Source organism: Emys orbicularis, chromosome 5, assembly GCF_028017835.1.
Source record: "Emys orbicularis isolate rEmyOrb1 chromosome 5, rEmyOrb1.hap1, whole genome shotgun sequence".
NCBI lineage: Eukaryota > Metazoa > Chordata > Testudines > Emydidae > Emys > Emys orbicularis.
The window spans coordinates 60,892,295-60,916,703 of NC_088687.1; the positions used below are offsets into that span (position 1 = coordinate 60,892,295).

Genomic DNA, 24,409 nt, shown 5'->3' on the forward strand with positions numbered 1-24,409 from the left:
ATCTTTAACCTGGTGCTTTTGCAGTGAGGGGGGGTGGAAACCCAGAGGGACAAAGGGTTCCCGCCTTATGCAAAAGATATATAAAGGCGTGGAACAGAAGAGAGAGGAGAGAAGCCATCATGAAGAATCCCCTAGCTATCACGTAAGCTGCAACAAGAGCTGTACCAGGGGAAAGAATTGTGTCCAGGCCTGGAAGGTGTCCAGTCTGAGAAAAACTTACTAAAGCATCTCTGAGGGTGAGATTATCTGTATTCAGTTTGATTAGGCATAGATTTGCGCATTTTATTTTATTTTGCTTGTGACTTACTTTGTTCTGTCTGTTACTACTTGGAACCACTTAAATCCTACTGTCTGTATTTAATAAAATCACTTTTTATTTAGTAATTTACTCAGAGTGTGTATTAATACCTGGGGGAGCAAACAGCTGTGCATATCTCTCTATCAGTGTTATAGAGGGCGAACAATTTATGAGTTTGCCCTGCATAAGCTTTATGCAGGGTAAAACAAATTTATCTGGGTTTAGACCCCATTGGGAGTTGGGCATCTGAGTGCTAAAGACAAGCACACTCCTGTGAGCTGTTTTTGGGTAAACTTGCAGCTTTGGGACAAGTGATTCAGACCCTGAGTCTTTGTTAGAGCAAACTGGAGTGTCTGGCTCAGCAAGACAGGGTGCTGGAGTTCTGAGCTGGCAGGGAAAACAAAAGCAGGGGTAGTCTTTGCACATCGGGTGGCAGCTCCCAAGGGGGTTTCTGTGATCCAACCCGTCACAGTGTACAGTAATGACAAGCAATGAATATCAAAAGCAGCACAATTTTCAAAAGCTTGAAAAGGTTTGGAAAAGTAGCATGATTGGCTACTGTATACCAAAATACAAATTTTTAATATCAGCATTATGTCTCTTTTATGAAGCAGAAGCATGGAAATCTACAACTGAAATTGATAAGAACCTTAACTCGTTCCAAAGTAAATGCTTAGGGAAGAGCTTCAGAATAAAATGGAAAGAGTTTCTTGCAACATCAAAAATTCTGACTAAAGCAAATGAAACTAAATAATTAAAAATGGTAAGATGACGATGATGGACGTACTTAGGACATGCTTTAAGGATGCCACCAACACGACTTCCACCTGGGAAAAATAAAAGAGGGCAATCTAGGGAAACTTTATGCACAACAATGGAGAAAAAGCGAAATCCACCAACATGACACTCAGAAGCCTGAAAAAGACCAGCACAAGACAAAAGTAAATGGTGGAAAGTTTTGGACACCCTATGCATCTGAGGGTGCAGGAGGATAAAGAAAGGAGAAGAACACCATATACATGCTATGGGTGAAATGGGGCTAGGATTTCCATCCTATGTCGTTGTAAAAAATGGAAATGCAGAATCCAACTTGCTGATTACTGAAACCTCTGACTATATGAAGTCACAAATGCACAGGTCATAACTTGGAAAAACATAAAAAAACTCAACCACCACAAACCTTTATTAAAGCACTAACACTTTAAGAACTACACTCAAAATAGATGCTTGCACATTTTGAGTGGTTGACTTTTGGCCTGTCTCTCTTCCTGAACCTTGAGTCATTTCATTATGATATAAACACAGGCCTTGTCAAGGACAGGGCTGGCCTTACCATGAGGCGAACTGAGGCGGCCACCTCAGGTGCCAGACTGTGGGGGGGGGGGCACCATTAGGACCCAGAATTTAGAAAATTGTGTCTGCTGCTGGTGCATATGTGTTCTCTCTGCTCTAGATGCACAGAGATGGTGGAGTGCTGTGCTGGAGGAAGGAGGGCACAAGAGACATAACAGGCAGGCAGGAGAAAAGGTGAGAGGGAATAACAGAAAGCAGCAGGAGCTGCAGGGAGTGAGGAGGAGGAGCCTCTTATGTACCTCTCTAGCACCCTCAGGAGCCTGGACTGATTAACACCAGCTTCTCAGGGAGCTTCTTGTTTCCTGCTGCTTCCTTGAACCCACTTGAGGAGAACAGGCAGTCAACTGAAGTAGTAGGAGCCAGTTAGGCCCTTAAGATGCTGATATCTTCCCTCACTCAGGCCCTGCTACCAGCCTGCTTATTTGTCCCCTTCAATTGAGTGTTGAGAGCCACTATAGCTGGCACAGAACAGCAGTCATGAGTGAAAGAAGAAAACACCCCTCTGGGGCAGCATTCAGAAAAAGAAAGAAAGCAAAGAAAGCTTTTCTATCTAAGCAGGAAGGAGCTCTGCTGAGATACATAGACACAAATGTTCACAGAGAGCCTTCCGGCCCCAGTGAGGATGTGAGTGGTGAGGAGATCCCTGATCTTCCAGTTAGTCAGAGTGCAGGTGACCTGGCAGCTACTGCAGCATCCATATCTCCATCTCAAATGGATGTAACCATGCACACTGAAGAAAAGTGTAGATCAGAGAAGAGTGTGGTGGAGGCACAAGAAACAGCTGCTGCTGAGTTTAGTTCCTTAAGTCTAGATGATACAGGACTGTGGACCCACTTGAGCAGTAGCCTGAGGGACTTCCTTGTACTGCATGGGCCACAGCAAGTGAAAAACTTCATGTTCCCCAAAGACAATGAAAATAGAAGTTTCCATCCAACACATTACTGGCGTGAAATACCAAGTGGTGACAAAGTGGAGAGGCCATGGCTTATGTACTCAAAAACTCAGAATGCTGCATACTGTTTTTGTTGCAAACACATCCAGTCTAATGTTCCAGCCACATTGAGTTCTACAGGAACAAAGGACTGGGAAAATCTGGCTGAAAATCTGGCATGCCATGAGAAGGCAGCAAATCACCAGAGAGCATTCCATAGGTGGAAAGAGCTTGAGATGAGACTAAGGTTATAGGCCACCATAGATGATCAGCATCAAGAGAAGATTGCAGCAGAGTCTCTTTACTGGCAAAACGTTCTGAAAAGGCCCATTGCCATTGTGAGAATGCTTGCTACCCAAAACCTAGCATTGCATGGCACTTCAGATCAGCTGTATGTGCCAAACAATGGAAACTTCCTTAAAATTGTGGAGCTGATGGCTGAGTTTGATGCTGTACTCCAGGAGCATCTAAGAAGAGTCACCACCCAAGAAATGTACACACACCACTACCTTGGAAAAACAATTCAAAGTTACTGGCAACAAAAGTCAAACAGAAGATTGTGGCAGATCTGAAGTCAGCAAGATATTACTCTGTTATTCTGGACTGCACACCTGACATCAGCCATATGGAACAAATGACTTTAATGGTGTGTTTTGTAACAACAACAGAACCTAGTGAAAATGTCCCTGCAATGGTGACTGTCAGAGAGCATTTTCTAGAATTTATTGACATTGATGATACTACAGGAGCTGGTATGACAAATGTGCTTCTTAAAAAGCTGGAAGATACGGGAATTGCGATAGCTGACATGAGAGGTCAGGGCTACGATAATAGTGCCAACATGAGAGGAAAGAACAGAGGAGTGCAGACACAGATCCGAGAGTTAAACCCTCGAGCTTTTTTTGTCCCATGCAGTTCTCATTCATTGAATTTGGTGGTCAGTGATGCAGCATCAGCTCCTAGTGAGGCTGCTGAATTTTTTAATGCAATTCAAAGCATTTATGTATTTTTCTCTGCATCAACTCATTGATGGCAAATTTTGAAGCAACATCTGGGAACATCCTCTCTGACACTGAAACCACTGAGTGCCACATGATGGAAAAGTCGAGTGGAGGCGATAAAACCTATCAAACACCAAATTGGGAAGATGGATGATGCCATAGTTGCCATTATGGAGGATAATGCTATGACAGGAACTGTTTGTGGGAGAACAGTGGCAGAGGGAAATGGAATCACCAGAAACATACACAACTTAGTGTTGTGGCATGACATACTGTTTGAAATAAATGTTGTAAGCAAGAGACTCCAAGGTGTTGACCTTGATATATCTGGAGCAGTGGAACAAATGGACAAAGCAAAGTCATACCTACAGTCTTTCCGGTCAGATGAGGGATTTCAAAACGTTCTGAAGAGGGCACAGAAGTTGGCAGAGGAGCTTCACACTGAAGCTATTTTCCCACCCATTCAAAAATACAAGTGTCACCGAAGAAGAAGACATTTTGATTATGAGGCACAGGATAATCCCATAAGATACCCCAAACAACAATTCAAAGTTGAATTCTTTAACCAGGTGCTAGATTGTGCAATACAGTCAGCTGAAGAACGTTTCATGCAACTCAAGGAACACAGCAATATATTTGGGACGTTGTATGATATTCCAAAACTCCTCACTATACCTGAAGAAGACCTACACCAGCAATGGAGGGCGCTAGAGACAGTGTTGACACATGATGACATCCGCGATATTGATGCGAGTGATTTAGGTGATGAACTGAAAGCCCTTTCAAGATACATTTCAGCAGGATCAACTCCAAAGGCTGTTCTGGAATATACCGGTATGTGCACAAATAAGCTGACCACCCTCTTTCCAAATGCTTTTGTTGCTTTGCGTATACTTCTAACACTTCCTGTAACAGTTGCCAGTGGAGAACGGAGCTTATCCAAGCTGAAGTTAATAAAAACACATCTACGCTCCATAATGACACAGGAGAGGCTGATCGGCCTTGCAACCATCTCAGTAGAGCATGAGCTGGCCCAGACTGTGGACCTTCAGCAGGAAGCAGTTCAAATCTTTGCAACCAAGAAGGCATGGAAAGCACCACTTTGATTATTCAAAGAGATAAAAATGCCAGTGTTTACTATGCAGACAAGAAAAGTTACATTTGCTGTTCAGGTGTTTGAAAGTTAAGTGTTACTTAAAATTTTTGAACAAGGTATTTTAAGTTGTTATCTCTCCTTTACTGGGGTAGGTAGCAGAGCAGTTCCATGAGAGGAGTATAACAGGAAGAAGGCAAAATTGAGACCTTTCAAAGTTTTAGCTCAAGCGAGGGCGTCATTTTAGCTCCCCGCCTCAGGTGCCAAAATGTTGTGGGCCGGCCCTGGTCAAAGAAGGTTTAGGCAGCATTGGGACTCAGGAGATTTGGGTTGAAATCAAGGCTCTGCCTCCTATATGGCCTTGGGAAAGTTGCTTGGGGCTTGTTTTTCATAAGTGTTGAACACTCTTAAAAGTCAGGGCTTTAAGCTTTCTGTACCTCAATTCCCCACTTGCAAAATGGGGATTAAACACCTCTCTATCTCACAGGGGTGCTATGAGGATAAATTCATTAATGTTTATATTAGTTTTTAGCAAGCCAGTTGAATTGCTGTGATGCCACAGAATCTGTTTCATCATGTGTGCTTACATTTGTGTTTGACTCTCTCTTTCTGTAGAAGAGTTTTCTGTGTTATATTTGCGGCAGGCTCTAACTAAAGCAGTGATGTATCTGTTCAGTGCTAATACATAGGTCTAAGCACCAGACAAGCATATTTTAGCTGCATTTCAGAAATATTAAGTTTCGGTACATTATCATTTGTGATGTAAAACTGTTCTTTTACAAACAAGTGGTAAGTGCTGTGTCCCAAGCACCACCTATTAAAGCCCTTTCTTCTGTTTTAGGGTTGCCATAGCAACAAGTGTGGAGCCCTGGCATTTTGCTATGTCATTATTCATTACAAATGCAAAGGTCGGGGGAATTGGGAGCAGATTATAGCTGCTCTTCATGCCTTTACAAAGCATTTTACTGAGGATGCATCTTGCTAACCTAAAGCTGTTCCTATGGGAACATGGAAAACACCTAATGTTAGTGCAATATGTCACCATACTTTTTACCGTGCAAGTGCTTTTCTTGTGGATCCTTTGTCATGTCATAGTGCTGGCAATAGTAACAAGAGACGGGGGCACGATTCTGATCTCACCAACACCTAGGCAACTTTACTGATTTCACTGGTATTAATCCTGATTTACACTGATGTTAAGCGAGACCACAGGCAAATCCTTTTGTCTTCTGCAGATAAGAGGTAGGGTGAGCAAACAAGCCTACTTCCTACATTAACAAAATCATTACCATCGGACTACGGGAGAAGTCAGACAACTAAAGTCTGGTTCTTCTATACTTAATTTTTGAGTTTGTAAAAAACACCTTGAAAAATTAAACCTAGTATTCTTTTCATATGTATCCATAGGATGAATGTAAGCTATCAGAAAGGTGAACAGAGTGGTAATCATCTTCTTTTCTGGTGGAGAGTTAATTTTTCTGGCAATTCTCTGTGTTAACACAGGATTTCTGGTTCAATATTTATTTAATTTCTCTTGGATCGGTGGGGCAATCTGTAATGTATGTAGCTATGATTCTTCTTTGAGTGATTGTTCACGTCGATTCCAATCAGGTCTGTGCGCATTGCATGCACGGTCGTCAGAAACTTCCCTTAGCAGCTCCTGTCGGGTCGGCCAGGGAGCCACGTGGAGTGGCGCCCTCATAGCGCACAATATATGACCCTGCCAACCTGACCCCCCGTCAGTTCCTTCTTACCGTCCGTGGTGGTGTTGGAACTGCGTTTTGCTTGCTTGATTGCAAGTGTTCCCTTAGCCATTACTTAGTTCTACACAGTTTTTCTTTTGTTTTGTAGTTAGTTTATTGTTTAGTAGTTAGGATAGTCTTGGTGAGTGGGTCGTTCTCCCCTCACCCTACCTTGGGCTCTGGGGCATGCCTCAAGCCAAGGATTTAAATCTTGCGGTGTATGCAAGAAACCTGTGCCCAACAGCAACCCTCACGACTCGTGCTTGAGGTGTCTAGGGGAGGCACATCAGTCCAAGAGTTGTAAGATCTGTAAGGCTTTCAAACCCAGGACGAGGAAGGAACACAACTTCTGTTTGAGGCAACTATTAATGGAAGCTGCACTCTGTCCAGTGGCACCCGACTGCCAAATCCTGGGCTCAAGCTCGGTGTGGAGTGCCCCAGTGTCGGTCTGTGAACCGGTATCGAGGAAGGACTCTGGTGCTAGAGCCCCTCGGTACTGAAGACGCAGGACGGTGTGGCGCCCTAGCATCGGTCAACATCCCCGGTCCCCCATAAGTGCCATAAGAAGGTGGACAGAGGGCGCTCTCTTCAGAGAGCAAGACCATCTGGGTAGACTTTGCTGCCTCAGAGGAAGGACTTAACTTCCAAACAGCAAGATCCCGTGCCGTTGACTCCAGCGACCCAGTTGGCACCGTTGAGTCTGGCACCCAGCGACTCTCCAGCAGGGCACTGCTTGGTGGAGGATTTGGAACTCCCCTCCACCCCAGAGACTTTCGAGGCTGCAAGGGAGCAGATAGAAAGTTCTACGCCTCAGCCCTTGCTGTTTGAGATAAGCCTCTGGCACCACCTAGACTTGTGCCATCTAGAGACAAACCTGCAATGATGAGGCCCTCTTCCTCACCAGACCAGCACTGTTCATGGCACCGTTCCCAATCTATATCACCACAACACCTCTGGCACCGGCACTGCTACAAGATTGCACAGTGCAGGGAGCGTGACATTCTGTGTCTCTGGCACCAAGGAGTCGGCACCGATCGCAGTCGCCCTCTATCGTCCGACACCGAGATACGGCACTGGAACACAGGAGCTATTGCCCGGCACCGGACTCGCGGCACCGGTCTAAGTCGTGGGAAAGCCAGCACCGATCATCTACACGGCTCCAATCCCAGACTTCCTCTTCTCGGCACCGACCGCCGGCGCAGGGATTGTCAGCACCGCCATGGTCATCGCCCTCAGGATCCTCAGACTCTGAGGCCGACTCCTACTATTCACGGCACAGTAGGCACAGGTCAGACAAGCGCTGGAGGCATGCCAGGTCGACTGAGCAACCACAGTGGCCACCCACTGCACAATGACCCTTCTGGACCCCCTAGGCTTACCAACCCTTTCCAGGGTTTCTAGGTTTGTTACGTTGGGGCATCATCCGGCACGGTCAACGGCGGATAGAACCAACCCTCGTACTACAGAGGTGACACTATCCAGACTGCCCCCTCATACTACAGAGGTCACACTGGAACTGTCCCCAGACCCACCCACAACCTAGGTCACATCTGATCAGGCCGAACCACTTGACACCAATGCTACCCAGGACCAACCTGAGCACATGGTGGGCCACGACGACCATGTACCCCTACTGTCCTCCTCGTCATCTTCACCTGATGAGGCAATGGCAGAAGCATCAGCTTCAGGTCCTCTGCCCATTGACCACAGGGCCCACCAGGACCTCCTCCGCTGCATTGCCCGTAATATGGGCCTACAGGCGGAGGAAGTCATCTAGTCAGAGGACCCGGTGGTGGACAATCTTGTTCTGGAGGGTCCTTCCAGAGTGGTGTTGCTGGTTATTAAAACTATTGGCAACAATTATAATACTCTATGGCAGACTCCAGACTCCATTCTGCCCACCGCCAGGGGTGTGGAAAGGAAATATTTTGTTCCCTCCAAGGGTTATGAATTCTTGTTCTCCCACCCACACCCTTGCTCCCTGGTGGTCTCAGCGATGAATGAGAAGGAGCGCCAGGGGCAACAGGCGCCGGCTCCCAAGGCCAAATGGATGGACCTCTTTGGCAGAAAAATTTATGCCACGGGGGTCTACAGCTGAAGATAGCTAACCAGCAAGCTATCCTCAGCAGGTATAATTTTAATTCGCTGAACTCCATGTCTAAATATAAGGAGTTACTCCCCACTGAGTCAAAGGCTGAGTTCTCAGCTCTGGTCAAGGAGGGAAAGGCAGTCTCCAGGACATCCCTGCAGGCCTCACTCGACTCGGCCAACTCTGCGGAACGTACCATAGCCTAGGGGGTGGTCATTAGGAGAACAGCTTGGCTCTAAGCTTCCGGGCTTCCACCGGAAGTTCTGAAGACCTTGCAGGATCTTCCCTTTGAGGGCACAGGGCTGTTTTTGGACCAGACAGACTCGAGGCTTCACAGCCTCAAAGACTCAATGGCAATGATGAAATCTCTTGGGATGCACATGCCTGATACCCAGAGAAAGCCCTTCAAGTCTCAGCCCCTACAGCAGCAGAGGCAACACCAACCCCACCCGAGGCAGGACACATACCGCCGTAGGGGCAGGAACAATAGGCGAAGACCCTCCAACCTTCCCTCAGGCCAAGGGCAGGGCCCAATCAAGCCATCGTCGGGAGCCAAGCAAGGGTTTTGAAGGGACGCCCAAGGACAGTATACCAGCCACTATCATGGATCATTCCCCCCCGTTTTTTGAACTGTCTATCCCACTTCTACCGTGCATGGTCCCACATAACATCAGACCGCTGGGTTTTTCGCACAGTAGAAGTGGGATATTCTCTCCAATTCTGCTCTTCCCCTCCCTTCCACCCCCCTTCCCTGTCCTTCTTCAGGGACCCCTCTCACAAGCAACTCCTTATCCAGGAGGTGCAATTGCTCCTCACCATAGGGGCAGTGGAGGAGGTTCCTCAGGAGCTAAGGGGCCAGGGATTCTATTCCTGTTATTTCCTAATCTCCAAGGCAAAGGGGGGTCTCAGACCCATCTTAGACCCACGAGGACTCAACCAGTTCATGGTAAAGTTGAAGTTCCGCATGGTCTCCCTGAGCACAATTATCCCTTCCCTGGATCCAGGGGATTGGTATGCTGCCCTCAACATAAAATACGCGTACTTTCATATAGCCATCTGGCCAGCCCACAGACTCTTCCAGGGTTTGTTGTCAACCGCATACATTATCAGTTCATGGTACTCCCATTCGGTTTATCAACAGCCTCCCGGGTGTTCACCAAGTGCATGTCCATGGTCGTGGCTTTTCTCCGAAAGAGGCAGGTGCAGGTGGCTCAAATGACTGGCTGCTGTGGGGGGCGCTCCAGGGAGCAGGTGGAGTCCCAGGTCCGGTTAGTCAGAGAGAGCTTCCAGAGACTAGGTCTCCTCCTCAATGTGGACAAATCGACATTGTCACCCACCCAACTAAAAGAATTCATTGAGGTGGTGCTGGATTTGGTTCAGGCAAGAGCGATACTACCAGAGTCCAGATTTCAAACACTGTCATACGTAATTTAGACTCTCAGACAATACCCCACCACTACCGCAAGGACATGCCTCAACCTCCTGGGACACATGGCGGCACGCATCTATGTGGTCAGGCACGCCAGGCTGAGGCTCAGGCCATTCCAGGTGTGGCTTCCCTCAACTTATCACCCAGATGGAGACAGTTTAGACTCAGTAGTAATAGTACTGTTATGAGTCTTATATACCCTAGGTTGGTGGTTGGACCGTCGCATGGTCTGCAAAGGAGTCCCATTCACCACCCCTCAACCATCCATGACCTTAGTAACAGATGCGTCAGACCCATGTTGGGGGGGCCCACCTACAGACTCAGGGCATGTGGTCACAATCTGAGATCCTGCTCCACATCAATATAAAGGAACTCCGAGCAGTGAGACTAGCCTGCCAGACCTTCCATACAATATTGCAAGGTCAGTGTGTGGCGGTGTTGACCGACAACACCACCGCCATGTTTTACGTAAACAAGCAGGGCGGAGCCTGCTCCTCCCCTCTCTGTCAGGAGGCTCTCCACCTGTGGGACTTTTGTGTAGCCCACTCCATTCACCTTGAGATGTTCTATCTCCCGGGAGCATGCAACGAGCTTGCGGACCACCTCAGCAGGTCATTCCGCAGTCAGGAGTGGTCCATCCGTCTGGACGTCATACATTCAATCTTCCAAAGGTAGGGGTTTCCCCGAGTAAACCTATTCACCACCAGGAGCAACAGGAAGTGTCCAAGCACACAGCCCAGGATCAATCTCAGACATGTTCATGATGCACTGGGGGAACCATCTAATGTATGCCTTCCCTCCGATACCACTCGTTCACAAGGTTCTCCTCAAGATCCACAGAGACAAGGCGGAGGTAATTCTGCTTGCTCCAGCATGGCCATGCCAGCACTGGTATACCATGCTTCTGGAGCTGTCAGTGGGCACCCCCATCACGCTGCCGCTCCTTCCCGATCTGATTACACAGGACCACGGTCGCCTCCGTCACCCGGACCTCAAGTCCCTCTATCTCATGGCCTGGAAGCCACCAGGGCCACCTACCTGGCCAAATAGAAATGGTTCTCGTGCTGGTGCGATCACAGTCGCGTATCCCCACTTCAGGCATCTATATCATTCATCCTGGACTAGCTACTGCACATGAAGCAGCAAGGCCTGGCCGGATCATCCATCATGGTAGCCCTCGCGGCCATCTCAGCATTCCACCCGGGAGAGTTGGGGCATTCAGTCTTCGCCAACCCTATGGTGGGCCGTTTCCTTAAGGGCATGGAATGGCTATACCCTCAGTCTTGCCCACTGGTACCGACTTGGGACCTCAACCTGGTCCTAGCTAGACTAATGGGAGCCCCATTCGAGCCACTGGCTACATGTTCCCTTGTGTCTCTCTCGTGGAAGGTGGCCTTTCTGGTTGCCATCACATCGGCCAGGAGGGTGCCGGAGTTAAAAGCACTAACTTCCGACCCCCCCTACACAGTCTTCCACAAGGATAAGGTACAGCTCAGACCGCACCCAGCTTTCCTGCCCAAGGTGGTATCCCAATTCCACCTCAGACAGGACATTTTTCTACCAGCTTTCTATCCCAAGACACATGCTAATGCACAGGAGCAGAGGTTCCACCACTCATTACATGTGTGGAGAGCGCTAGCATTCTAGATTGAGTGCACAAAACCTTTCAGGAAGTCAAACCAGCTGTTGTAGCGGTGGCAGACCGGATGAAAGGGCTTCTGCATCAGTACCCGTTATGACCTTGCCAAGGTCCCAGCCCTGGCTATAACGGCCCACTTGACACGAGCTCAAACCTCATCCACCGCTTTCTTGGCCCAGGTGCCCATCCAAGAGATCTGCAGAGCGGCAATCTAGTCCTCGGTGCACACGTTTACCACCCACTATGCCATCACACAGCACACTAGAGACGATGCAGCTCTCGGTAGAGCAGTGCTCCAGTCACTGATTCCTTAACTCCGACCTTACCCCTGTGGAGGGCTTGGGAGTCACCTGATTGGAATCGATGTGAACAAGCACTCGAAGAAGAAAAGATGGTTACTCACCTTCTTGTAACTGTTGTTCTTCAAGATGTGTTGTTCACGTCCATTCCAATACCCTTCTTCCCCTCTGTCAGAGTAGCTGGCAAGAAGGAACTGAAGGGGGGTTGGGTCAGCAGGGTCACATATTGAGCGCCATGAGGGTGCCACTCCAGGTGGCTCCCTGGCTGACCCGACGGGAGCTGCTAAGGGAAAAAGTTTCCGACGACAGTGCACGTGGTGCGCGCACACCTGATTGAAATGGACTTGAACACCACCTCTCGCAGAACAACAGTTGCAAGAAGGTGAGTACTGGTCTTTTCTGTTTTCTTTGTACTGGACCTTTAAATGTAAGAATTCTGCCTGACTGCTTGTCAGCTGGACTCCAGAATATTTATATTTGTTTCCTTTAACCACTGAAATACAAGTTTTACTTTGAGTGTTTGGAAAAAAGTCTTATGCTCTGCTCTGCACTGCAGCAACATCCCTCCGGACAAAAAGAGCTAAACATAACTCTATTCAGAGCCAGTCATTTCCAGTCCCACTACATTTCCTGGAGTGGACTAGGAAGTAATTCTCAAGTAATTCAAAAGTTCTCTCTTCCCCCAGGGAATGATACTGCTTCTGCAGTGTTCCAGACCCCATCAGTCCACGAAGAAAAGGGCTCTGTCTATCCTGAGCTGATCACCTATATTGCAGCACATTTCATTGCCAACAGAATGCTGGGTCAGCCTTATTTCACTTCTTTTAAAAGCAGTCTGTTAGCAAATGATTCAAAGCAGTTCTGAAAATACATGTATTGCTATCAGCAGTACTGAACTTAATATACAAGGCATTTCTACAGTTTCCTTCCTAAATCCATCCTGGAGTTATTACGTCAATACAGAAAGGAAGAGGTAGTAAATCAAAATTCCATCCAATTATGCAAAGCACAAGTTATAATGAGAACACATTACCATTAATAAATATAAACTTAATGTGACAGCCATGTACTATTTATGTATACGTTTCCAAATAGCTGAACATTTTTAATGCTAAGTGAAGCAAACAGCTAAAAAAGTGTTAGACCCTTCTCTCTCTCTCTCATTCCCAAATTCACATTTTCAAAAATGTTTTTCATTCATCATGGGCTTTATTGTATCATCTGTTTTTAAGAGGCACTCCTTATGGATTGCAGTTGGGAATTCTGCTTAAAAACTGATGGTATTGTAATGATAGCTGGAACTCTGAAGTAGGAACCAAAGTTACCCATAGTGTTGTATGTAATGAGCCTTATCAGCAGAAGGACATGACTTGTACTTGGAGCTAGGCAGGCAGGCCAGCAACAGCTATCTGTACAGTCTTATCAAAAACAAGTTAAGTAAATTGTTTACTGTTATTTAAAAGTCTCCAATATGTTATTTTATGTTAGCAACAGCTATTACAGTACTATATGGCCCATGAACAGGCTTAAATCAGCACATGCTTGAATTCTTATCAAGAAAAACCCGTTTTTGTAAGGTTACCAAAGTTCAAGAAAGAAAGAAAAATTTAGCAATAAAAGCGATGTAATATTAATTAGTGTGTGTAAACATAACTGATAGATGTTTTTGTATAGTTCCTAGCACAATGCACCCTTCAATATATATATTCCCCCCAACCCCCCGTAAGGATTGAAGGGTGCATTGTGCTAGGAACTATACAAAAACATAGAAAGACAGTCACTGCACCGCATGGAATTTACAATCTAAATTCCCAATTCTGTGATGAGCTCTGTGTGGGCACCAGGGTCCATTTATTGCAGGAACAGGACCTATGGTCTAAATTCTGAGGGACATATTTTCAAAGATATTTAGGTGTCTAAAGATGCAGATAGAGGCCGAATGGGATTTTCAAAAGTGCCTCAAATTTTTCTGACAAATAGATTATTTGCTATAACATGCAGTTTCAGGTCAACCAAAACTATTTGCAAATTTGGTCAAGTTTGCCAAACACTTTCTACTGAACTGAAAAAGTCAAAACTTTTTGTGGTGGCTGCCGGTGGTGGCACCACCTCCCTTATAAGCCTTAATCTAGTGGTTAGGGCACTCACCTGGGATGTGGGAGACCCCGGTGCAATTCTTCCCTTTGCCTGATGAGGAGAAGGAATTTGACTTTGGGTTTCCTGTATTGCAGGTGAGTGCCCTAGCCAAAAGACTATAGAATATTCCGCCATGGGGCTCTCTCAGTCTCTCCTCTTGAAAATAAATAAATAGTCATCAGAGCAGGGATTTGACCTTGCGTCTCCCACATACCAGGTGAGTTCCCTAATTACCAGGCACCATCTCTGGCCAAATGACTCTCCATTGTCATCATGAATGACTACAAATAGGCTTGGATTAGATTTTTATTGGTAAATGTCTACTTCACTGTACACAATCAAAAATGACAAAAAAAAATTCCATCAATAATAATCAAAATTTACAGATAGGCAAAGTTAGAAAAATTCTGCTTGTGAACTTACTGGAGTTCAAATTAAGGATATTTACTTTGAATATTTTGACATGATGTTGAAAATTTGCATTTGAACAGTCATAACTTTATAACAGTTTTAACTTTGTCTATCTCAATGTCTACCGTCCTTAAATAATTGTCTGACCCCACCACTGCCAGACCCACAATTATGAAAATTTAAATAAACAAACATTTTTAAGAAGCTTAAACCCCACAATCTGGCACAGCTGTGAAAATTTAAATTGATAAAAATCAGGGGGGGAAATGCTTAAAAATATTGATATTATCTGTCAAAATTATAAAGGAAAAAAAAACCCCAAATTCTGCCAAGCCTAACTGAGTTGCCACTATAAATGACAATGGATAGCCACACATCCCAGATAAGTGCTTACCCACTGGGCTTAAAGCTGATAAGGGAGGCAGCAGCACCACCACAACCTGTTTTGTCCATCTACTTTTCCTTCCTTTTCTCAAAACGTCTGAAAGGTGAAACAAAATTTGTCAGGTTGAAATGTAACATTTTGTTTTAACATTGGCAAAATGTTTCGTTTTTACTTGACTTTTTTTGACATTTCGAGTTGCTGAAAAACTAAAAAAAAGTTTTCAGTTTGATCCAAAACAAAACTTTTTTCTGATTTTTTAAAATTGCCAGTGAACCAAAAAAAAACAACCCATTATTCACCCAGCTCTAGCCCTACGAGCTTAGCTGAATCAACCACATTTTCCAAAATTTACGCAGTAGCTTTTAAGTGAAAAATGATTTCACATGGATGTACTAACTGACAAACTTACAGTTATATGAACAAACATGCAGTCCATGTAACAAAGTAATTATGTGTTCTGGAAATACAAACTGTGAAAGTCACCAGGGCCTGATGAAACACATCCTAGAATACTCAAAAGAGTTAACTCAGGAGGTATCTGAGCCATTAACCATTATCTTTGAAAAGTCATGGAAGATGGGAGAGATTCCAGAGGATTGGAAAAGGGCAAATATAGTACCAATTTATAAAAAGGGAAATAAAGACAACCCAGGGAATTATAGATCAGTCATCTTAACTTCAGTACCTGGAAAGATAATGGAGAAAATAGTTAAGCAATCAATTTTCAAACATCTAAAAGATTATAAGGTGATAAGAAACAATCAGCATGGATTTGTCAAGAACAAATTGGGTCAAACTGACCTAATAGCTTTCTTTGAATGGGTAACAAGTATTGTGGATAGTGGGGAAGTGGTAGATGTTGCATATTTTGACTTTCATAAACAAACTAGGGAAATATAACTTAGATGGAGCTACTATAAGGTGGGTGCATAACTGGTTGGAAAACTGTTCCTAGAGAGTAATCGGTGGTTCACAGTCAAGCTGGAAGGGCATATCAAGTGGGGTCCTGCAGGAATCAGTTCTGGTTCTGTTCAGTATCTTCATAAGTGATTTAGATAATGGCACAGAGAGCACAGTTGTAAAGTTTGCAGATGATACCAACCTGGGAGGTGTTGCAAGTGCTTTGGAGGATAGGATTAAAATTCAAAATGATCTGAAATGATGAAATTCAAAAAGGACAAATGCAAAGTACTCCACTTAGGAAGGAACAATCAATTGCATACATACTAAATGGGAAATGACTGCCTAAGAAGGAGTACTGCAGAAAGGGATCTGGGGGTCATAGTGGATCACAATCTAAATATTGGTCAACAGTGTAATACTGTTGTAAAAAAAAGCAAACATCACTCTGGGATGTATTAGCAGGAGTGTTGTAAGCAAGACACAGGAAGTAATTCTTTGCTCTACTCCACACTGATTAGGCCTCAACTGGAGTATTGTGTCTAGTTCTGGGTGCCACATTTCAGGAAAGATGTAGACAAACTGGAGAAAGTCCAGAGAAGAGCAACAAAAATGATTAAAGGTCTAGAAAACATGACCTGTGAGAGTAGATTGAAAACATTGGGTTTGTTTAGTCTGGAGAAGAGTAGACTGAGAGGGGACATGATAATAGTTTTCAAGTACATAAAAGGTTGTTACATGGAGGAAGAAGAAAAATTATTGTTCTTAACCTCTTAGGATAGGACAAGAAGCAATGGGCTTAAATTGCAGCAAGGGTGGTTTAGGTTGGACATTAGGAAAAAGTTCCTATCAAGGTGGTTAAGCACTGGAATAAATTGCCTAGAGAGGTTGTGGAATCTCCATCATTGGAGATTTTTAAGAGCAGGTTAGACAAACACCTGTCAGGGATGGTCTAGAGAATACTTATTCCTGCCATGAGTGCAGGGGCCTGGACTAGATGACTTCTCACGGTCCCTTCCAGTCCTATGATTCTATGATAATGGCACTCATTTCCTCCACTCATGGTGCATGGTGTTTTAGTGTGCTGGGTCATGATTTCCCAAAACACAATGCACACTGCTGCTTCTCTCGCTGACATAACGGGGAATAAATATCTATACATGTACTACTTAACTGCCCAGGAGCTAGATGCTATGAACCACAGGTGCTCAGATATTAGTACTAGATAGCTTAGGTAGCATAAGGCAAGATGTCTCCAGCACCTGAGAAGGGATCATGATGCATTCTGGAGGTGGCATCTGGAGTATAGTATTGAGCTTATTGTATATTATTTTAGCTATTAAGTTATAAATCCAGCTGGCATGTTCTCAGAATTACACAGCCTAGGAACCTTATTGGTCAATCATATTGATCTCTGAGTCCATGTAATTTCACATGAATCTTAATACAATGACAAGCATAGAATTTTACATACACATATACCAATACCACTGTAAATATGTACAATATCATGTGCATGCAAATTTGTAACCATGTTCACTATTTATCTCCTTACACTTGTTCTTACCTGCTTCAGAACTGGTACATTCTTGAACTGCACTAACTGAACTAGGGGGCAAAACGTCATCATCAAAACTGATAAGATCTCCTTCCCCAACTGGTTTACTTTGCAAAGTACATGTTGAGAGGTTGGTTGGAGCCGATGACTCTCTCAGGGACTTGAAAGCTGTTGCTTGGGTAGCTACCGAGAGACTGGGAGCAGCGATGATTGGTTTTAGTAAAGTCGAATGAGGGGCAGGACTTTCTACAGAAAGAGACTTTTTGGGAACGAGTGGCCTTGGAGCAGGAACTGGGAATTTCTTCTGTTCATCATGGTTCTCTGAAGCTGACCCATTCCTTGCATCAAGCAAATCATTACTAGTACTTTTTACAAGGCCAGGTTTTGGTTTCTTTGGCAATTCAGGTTTGGTTATGACATTACTCCCGGCTTCTTGAGGTTGAGGGTGCCATTTCCTGGATGTAGCTTTTTGTGTGTTTTCTGTCCATGAACCCGACTCTCCTGAAGCTCTCCTGGCCCCTAGCTCTGGTTTTGGAGCTATTATTGGCTTCTTTGCAGAAACAGTTGGTCTGGGGACAAATGACCGTGGAGCAATTTCTGGTTTCTTTGATAATCCTGAGATATCAGAATTTGCCTGGGATTCAAAAGCTTTGATCCTTGAACCAATACTATTTTGGCTTTTTTCCGTATTCATACTGTTCATCACCATGTGATTGTCCAATAAGCTATTATCTAAGAGGGACACTGGCTGACTTGGAGATGGCTCCCTTTCAGCTTGAGGCTGGCTCACTTCTTCCTGATTGTCTTGTGATTTGCTTTGAATATCTCTGACCACAGGTCTGAGATTGCCTTTTGATCTTGGTTTTGGCAGTGGACCGGTCACATTACTGGGATTTTCTTGGCACTTCCATTCTTCAGACACTTCAGAGACAACTAAGGGAGCCTCATTTTCTGAAGGATTGCTATTTAAGAGAGGTCTGGGAGGTTTGAGAGGACTTTGCACTGCTGACAGAAAAGAGAAGCTTTCAAATTGTATTCTGACACATCTTAAACACAAATTTACTTTGTCATTTGGCCTCTCTAACCATTCTGACTGAAAATCCACCAACTATTTCCACTTAGAACTCACCATTTCTTGTGTTATATTTGTCATTCTCCCTTTTTCAAGGGGGCAAAAATACATTACACTCTAGAAAAGAATTGATCTTTGCACAAATGCATAGAATTTACAAGTAATAAGTCCAAAATTACTTTGCTGACTTGCAGCACTTTCATTTTAACATACTCAAAGCACCATCAAATAAAGAAAAATATTTTTAAAAATGTTTCATGACATTGAGGGTTTCCCAGCAGTGGCTAGAACAAGGAATAGTACAGCAGCTTCTCCAACCAGCTTTGCATACATCTCAGTCCTGACCTACAACCTCCCTGTTTTTTCATTCATTTTTTTCAGATTCTCTGGCCAAAAAGGATTGCAAATACAGCTAAAATGGAAAAATACTTGTAATGCATTATAGCCTAGGGTGATATTAAAGAACAACACGTTTTTACTTCTGACACAGACCAGAATGGAGTATCAGGTCATCAGAGGTAAGAAGCAAATGCAGTAATTCATAGCAGCACCTAGTCCATAAGTGAAATACTTTTATTGGATGTAGAAAGGATTAAATTGATTTTTAAAAGCATCCCCAGAACACAATCTGTAAAATCTTTCATAATAAGAAGTCCATAGAGCATTTACCTTGAACAATTTCAGATTCACAGAGAGTAGGTAGGTTGTTTTTTACATTACTTCTTGGCAAATGGCTGATTATTTCCTCTGGAAAGTCAGTTTGTGTGGCAGACGTTGCAGTGCATCTAGAAGCAGCAGCAGCATTATTGTTATTTGTTGTATTGACTTGCACTTGGTTAATTTCTTTTATCACCTGCTCATAAGATGGTGGAAGCTACAAAAGAAAAAAGGTAAAAATTTTAATGTGTCCATATGTGAAAATTAAAAAAAAAAAACCCTACATGAATTCAGAAATGCTACCCTGACATGTACAACAAAAATACAAACAAAACAACAGAGTAGTTCTCTTTTAAGAGGACAATGAGTTCTGGTGATGTTATTGTTCCTCTTTGCACTTTAAAATTAACATGAATTACACATGTAACCTAAATACATCCCTTATCTGCTCACCTCAGCTGGAACAAGCTCATTTGTCCTCCAGTTAGTCTGGGAAGGAGGAGGGAATCCTAATCCTTGTGGAGTGACATTTCCACCTGGAAACCAGGAGGATGGTCTGAGAGGCTCAGCAGCAACTATTGTAATCTCAGGACGTCTGCAAAGAAACATAAACAAGGTGATTGCGGGAGAGGGAAGGAATGACTGACTAGCAAGTTTTACAATAATGATTTAAATAAACACTAAAATAATATGTTTTCCTAGTAGTTCCAGTTCTATTCCTGACTTTGCAAAGATGCCTTGTATGATTTCATACAGTCACTTAACCTTTCTGGTCCCAGTGAAGCAAGCACTCAGGGTCCCCATTCAGCAGAGCACTTAAGTACATTCCTACCTCTAAGCAAAAGAGAAATTCTATTGACTACAACAGGCTATTCATGAACTTCAAGGTAGGCATGTGCTTAAGTACTTTACTAGAAGGTGTCTTTGTGTCCTTGTGGGATAAAGTGGTTTGGGAATCTTCTGATGAAAGGCACTAATAAATGCAAAGCATTATTATTAACTACTGTGTAGAAATAATGCAAGGCAACAAAACAAATTTAAGATGATTTTTTTTTAAATTAAGATGTCTTAGCCCAGCTAGTGCAAGGATTGGGGCTAAATGTGTACCTTTTCACCTGTTCAACCCAGTGAGAAAACAAATTGCAACATTCATGTCATGATTGTTTTATTCATATTTATTGATTTTTTTTTATTTTGTGGCACATTACATGTAGAACATGTTGAAACTGCAACAAACTTTTTGTGACTATTTAGGCTGATTTTTTTAAATGAATTTACTTCAGCCGTGCTACTTGTGTTCATTTCCTTTGATCATTTACAAGACTGAGTTTTAACTAACATGAATACTCACAGAAAGCTAACTGAAGGCTACACAAGTGAGTTTTCATGCTGGGAGTTTTTGTGTACTAATCTAATCAGAGAACAAAAACACCACCATGTGATATATCTGACCAATTAGAACTATCCTTAGTTTGAATAGAGAATATTGAATATTCATGGAGAATTGTTCATATTGAATCCCACAGAGTTTAAAAATTCACAAAGATTACAAGTAATTTGGAGTGAAGACCAAATCTGAGGAAATCATGAGGAAAAGAAGCTAAAGTTTTCAACCAATTAATTTGTTCTAATTTATGGACATGGATCAAATTACTGCTGTTTTCTCTGTTTTTGTGTATGCCGTTGTTCACATGTGATTCTAGGCTCACTTATGCTGCGCCTCCTAAATATATTTAATAAACAGTTTAGACACTTTTCAGAATATCTAGTTGGCAGTGGACAGTTCTCAACATCATTAATAATAATATTAAATGTTACCACACTGCACTGGCTACCTACTAACAAGTGGCAGAAGGTGGGGGGAATTTAATGTGTTTATTTAGAAAGCCTTACCTGGTTTCGTTCTTTGATAACTAAAGGCTTGTCTACATGGAGAATTTTAGGAAAATCTCCCCCCTGTGCTAAAGCAAGGGTAATCAAGCCTCAAACTCTGTAGGGCAGAGCCTGTCCTTTTGTTATATTTGTGAACAATGCTTAGCACAATGGGGCCCCAGTCCCTGATTCCAAACTCTAGGTGCTACCACAGCATAAATAATGATAATGCTTCTGAGTGTAAATCAGTTGCCTACAAGAGTAAAGGATGTATTCCCTATCCCCCAGCACCGATATTCAGTATTGCACAACTGTGCTCTGTGGAACCTTTCAAGATAGTCTGCATAATAAAATATTTTGAGAACCAAACAGTGTTGGGAGGGGGGCGGGATCCAGAACATGTCTCTATTGTGAAACTGTCCATAGAATGAAAAGCTTGGCGAACGCTTTGCTGTATTAATGAGTTGTATGCTTTCTTGGCTATTGCGGAATGCTGGATATCTGGCTACATGGACCGTTTGTTATGGTAACTTCTTCTGTCATTTTGCTATCAGAAAATGCACAAATATATGTTTAAAGGGTACTTTTAAAAAAGGATAGGAAGGGATAGAAAGTCAGCACCCAGAGGTTATGACAGGTTAATTGGGGCTCCCTTTCTGAGCAGCTGTAGGGGTGTGTGTGTGTATTTAAGTTTGTATTTTCCACCTGAAACAATCACCTAGAAATGGAGGCCATAAGTTTTTTTAAAAATTTCAGACCAAAAAAATCCATCTTCTTAAAATCTCATTATTTTTAAAATGTATTTATTTCTTTGGTTCCAGTCATTACTGTTTTCGCACAGAAAAATCAGAAAGGAAAAAAAAAAACAAAAAAAAAAATCAGAAGAAAAGAACAAAAGTAGGATCCTGACACGATCCGTTAAAATAAACTCTAAAGCCAACTATTAGGGTGACATGTCGTTGAAATATAAATAACCATGTTATACCTTCTATCTCTCTGATGTTCGGTATGAGAAGAAGTCCGAGAAGCTATTAAAGAAAGAAAAACAAAGTTAATCTGGACTTGTACAGCAACAAAATAAAGACAGTAATACTAAAATTCTCACCAAGCTATCATAAATTATTGACTGTACATAGCATTTGATCATAAACTACAGATTTCTAAGAATGGCCATATCTAAATAAAAATTATTTGTATTTAACACAAGAGAAAAATTTTTAAAGCTATTCATAAGCAATACTTTGAGATTGACACAGAATATACATATTTACACACACACTGGAGTTCAAGAATCCCTTAAGGCATGTTGTGTGATTCAGACAACTTGCAGTGAAAAGAAGGAAAAGATCCAAAACAGTTACCGCAATATTAAATACATATGATTATGCTTAAAACCACATGAAAGCTGTGAAAGAAACTAACAAAAGCAAGAAAATTAATGAAAGCAAAGCTACCACATCCTAACATACACTTTTGTGCCTTTTTGTTTTTCACTACTCCATGAATTAAGAACAGAGTAATAAACCTTAACCTTCTCTTTTGACAATTTATTTCCTAGCCTTTGAGGGTGGGAGGGGTGGGGGGGGGAGAACTTACATGTTTGTTAGTTCAAACTTTTGGTTTGGTTTAATAATTATTTTTAAAAAATCTAATCCAATACAAAAGATATTTACCTGAAAAACTATTTCAGTCTACTGGGTAAATATTTAATAGAATTGTGTGCAGGAGAAATGTACTTAGCACTGCTTATTAAAAAATTAATCCAATGTCTACTTATCAGAGTTTAAATTCTCGGGCATTTAATTCACACAAATAATGAGACCATTTCTGGGCTAATAGTTATCTACATTTATTTTTTATATCCACTGCATTTTGGATTTTCACAAGCTCATTAAATCCTCACTCTCTAATCCTGTATTTTTGTAATATTTACATTCAAATATTTTTTTAAAGGCCACACTAACTTTTTAAAATGTGGTTAAACAACAACAACAAAAAAGAAATTAACTCTCAGCTGAATCTTTGCATAGCAAATGTGATTTAGGGAGAAATAAAGTTTATTGTGCAAAAAGCTGACAATTGCACCATTATTATGCCATCATAGACTGGTAGCTGAAATCAGCAAAGCACCGCTTGAAAAAAACCCAGCATAGTATTGTCACAGACATACCTCTTCCACGGGGCATTTTTGATGTGCACTATTCATGAGTGCTAGAGGAAAAAAAGAAGGGGTTATAGTAGAGAAAGAGGGCTCAAGGAAGAAAAAACAATCCTATATGTCAATAGACAAGATTAATTGGATATGTGTTGTTAGTCACACAAGAATAGTGCAGATTTCAGGTTTAAAAAATAAAAATAAAAAAATAAAATAAAAACTGATAGTTCAAAATAAAATTTAAAAAAATAAAAAGCAATTTAATTGACTTTTTAATTTCTATTCTCACACTGAATTTAATAGGGATTTACTTATTGCCTGGCGATGTCATCTTAATTGTGAACAGGAAAACTGAGAAAGAAAGGACCTCTGTACTGTTGATTTCATAGTTTGAATGCTCTTTTTAGGTATGTATTGATTGGTGTCTGTTTTGATATAAACTCTCTTGTTTTATTTACTTTATAAACAGATGGGATATACTTTATACACTGATGGTCTGACCCAACTCCCAAGTAGTTGAATCAGATTCTTCAGTAATATGCATTCTATCCATTCCCAGCTTATCCTTTAACCCCCATGTATGCATAAATATACATTTCCCTTCTTAGATTTCCCTTTCACTAAGAATAGAGAAAAGAGATAAATCTCTCCAACTGGTATGAGATACCTATTTGCAATAAGTGTTGTTATAACCATGTTGGTCTCAGGATATTACAGAAACCAAGTGGGTAAAGTCATATCTTTATTGGACCAACCTCTATTAGTGAGAGAGAGAAGCTTTCACCAAGCTCTTCTTCAGGTCTGTGAAATGTATTCAGTGTCACAGCTAAATACAAGGTGGAACAGATTGTTTAGGATAAGTAGTTACATATTTCAAGGGATCATTCAAGGTGAAATGGCACATTAAACCTCTCCACTCATGAGGGTATAGGCAGGGAAATAAGGCAGGGGCTGTAAAGGGGTTATAGATTGGTGTAATAAGCCATAAATCCAGTGTCTCTGTTCAGCCCTTAATTTTTAGTATCTAGAAAAATTATGAATTTAAGTTCCCAGGCTCGTCTTTTGAAGGTGTTGTGCAGGTTTCGTTTGAGGATGAGGACTAAGAGGTCAGATATAGAGGGATCACTTTGTGAAAAGTATTAGCAATATAAGTGTTCTACTCTTTGCACTGCCTTGCTAGAAGATAGCTGGCAACTGTCTGTCTTGAGAAATGATGGTGCAAGTGCCAAAGCTGTTCAGTTACTGTGTATCATACTGCAGTGTTGTGAATGGCTAAAAAGTCCAATTCTCGAGCAACAGATTGTGTAGGAGTGATGCGCAAGGCCAGAAGATGAAACCGGTGCACTACTGGCACTTAAGGTCTGCTGCACTTTCCTCTTTGCTCTGTCT

General features: G+C 42.5%; 1 protein-coding gene across 1 annotated transcript in view; it reads right to left on the bottom strand.

The window, feature by feature from the left end:
* SH3D19 (SH3 domain containing 19) overlaps positions 1-23,051 on the bottom strand; it is a 59,879-nt gene extending 36,828 nt beyond the window's left edge. Inside the window, 6 exon segments of the mRNA XM_065405712.1 lie at positions 1,086-1,125; positions 17,274-18,269; positions 19,057-19,210; positions 19,447-19,588; positions 21,851-21,893; positions 23,036-23,051. Coding sequence (XP_065261784.1) covers positions 1,086-1,125; positions 17,274-18,269; positions 19,057-19,210; positions 19,447-19,588; positions 21,851-21,893; positions 23,036-23,051 — 1,391 coding nt within the window.
* Between the last annotated feature and the right edge of the window lie 1,358 nt (positions 23,052-24,409).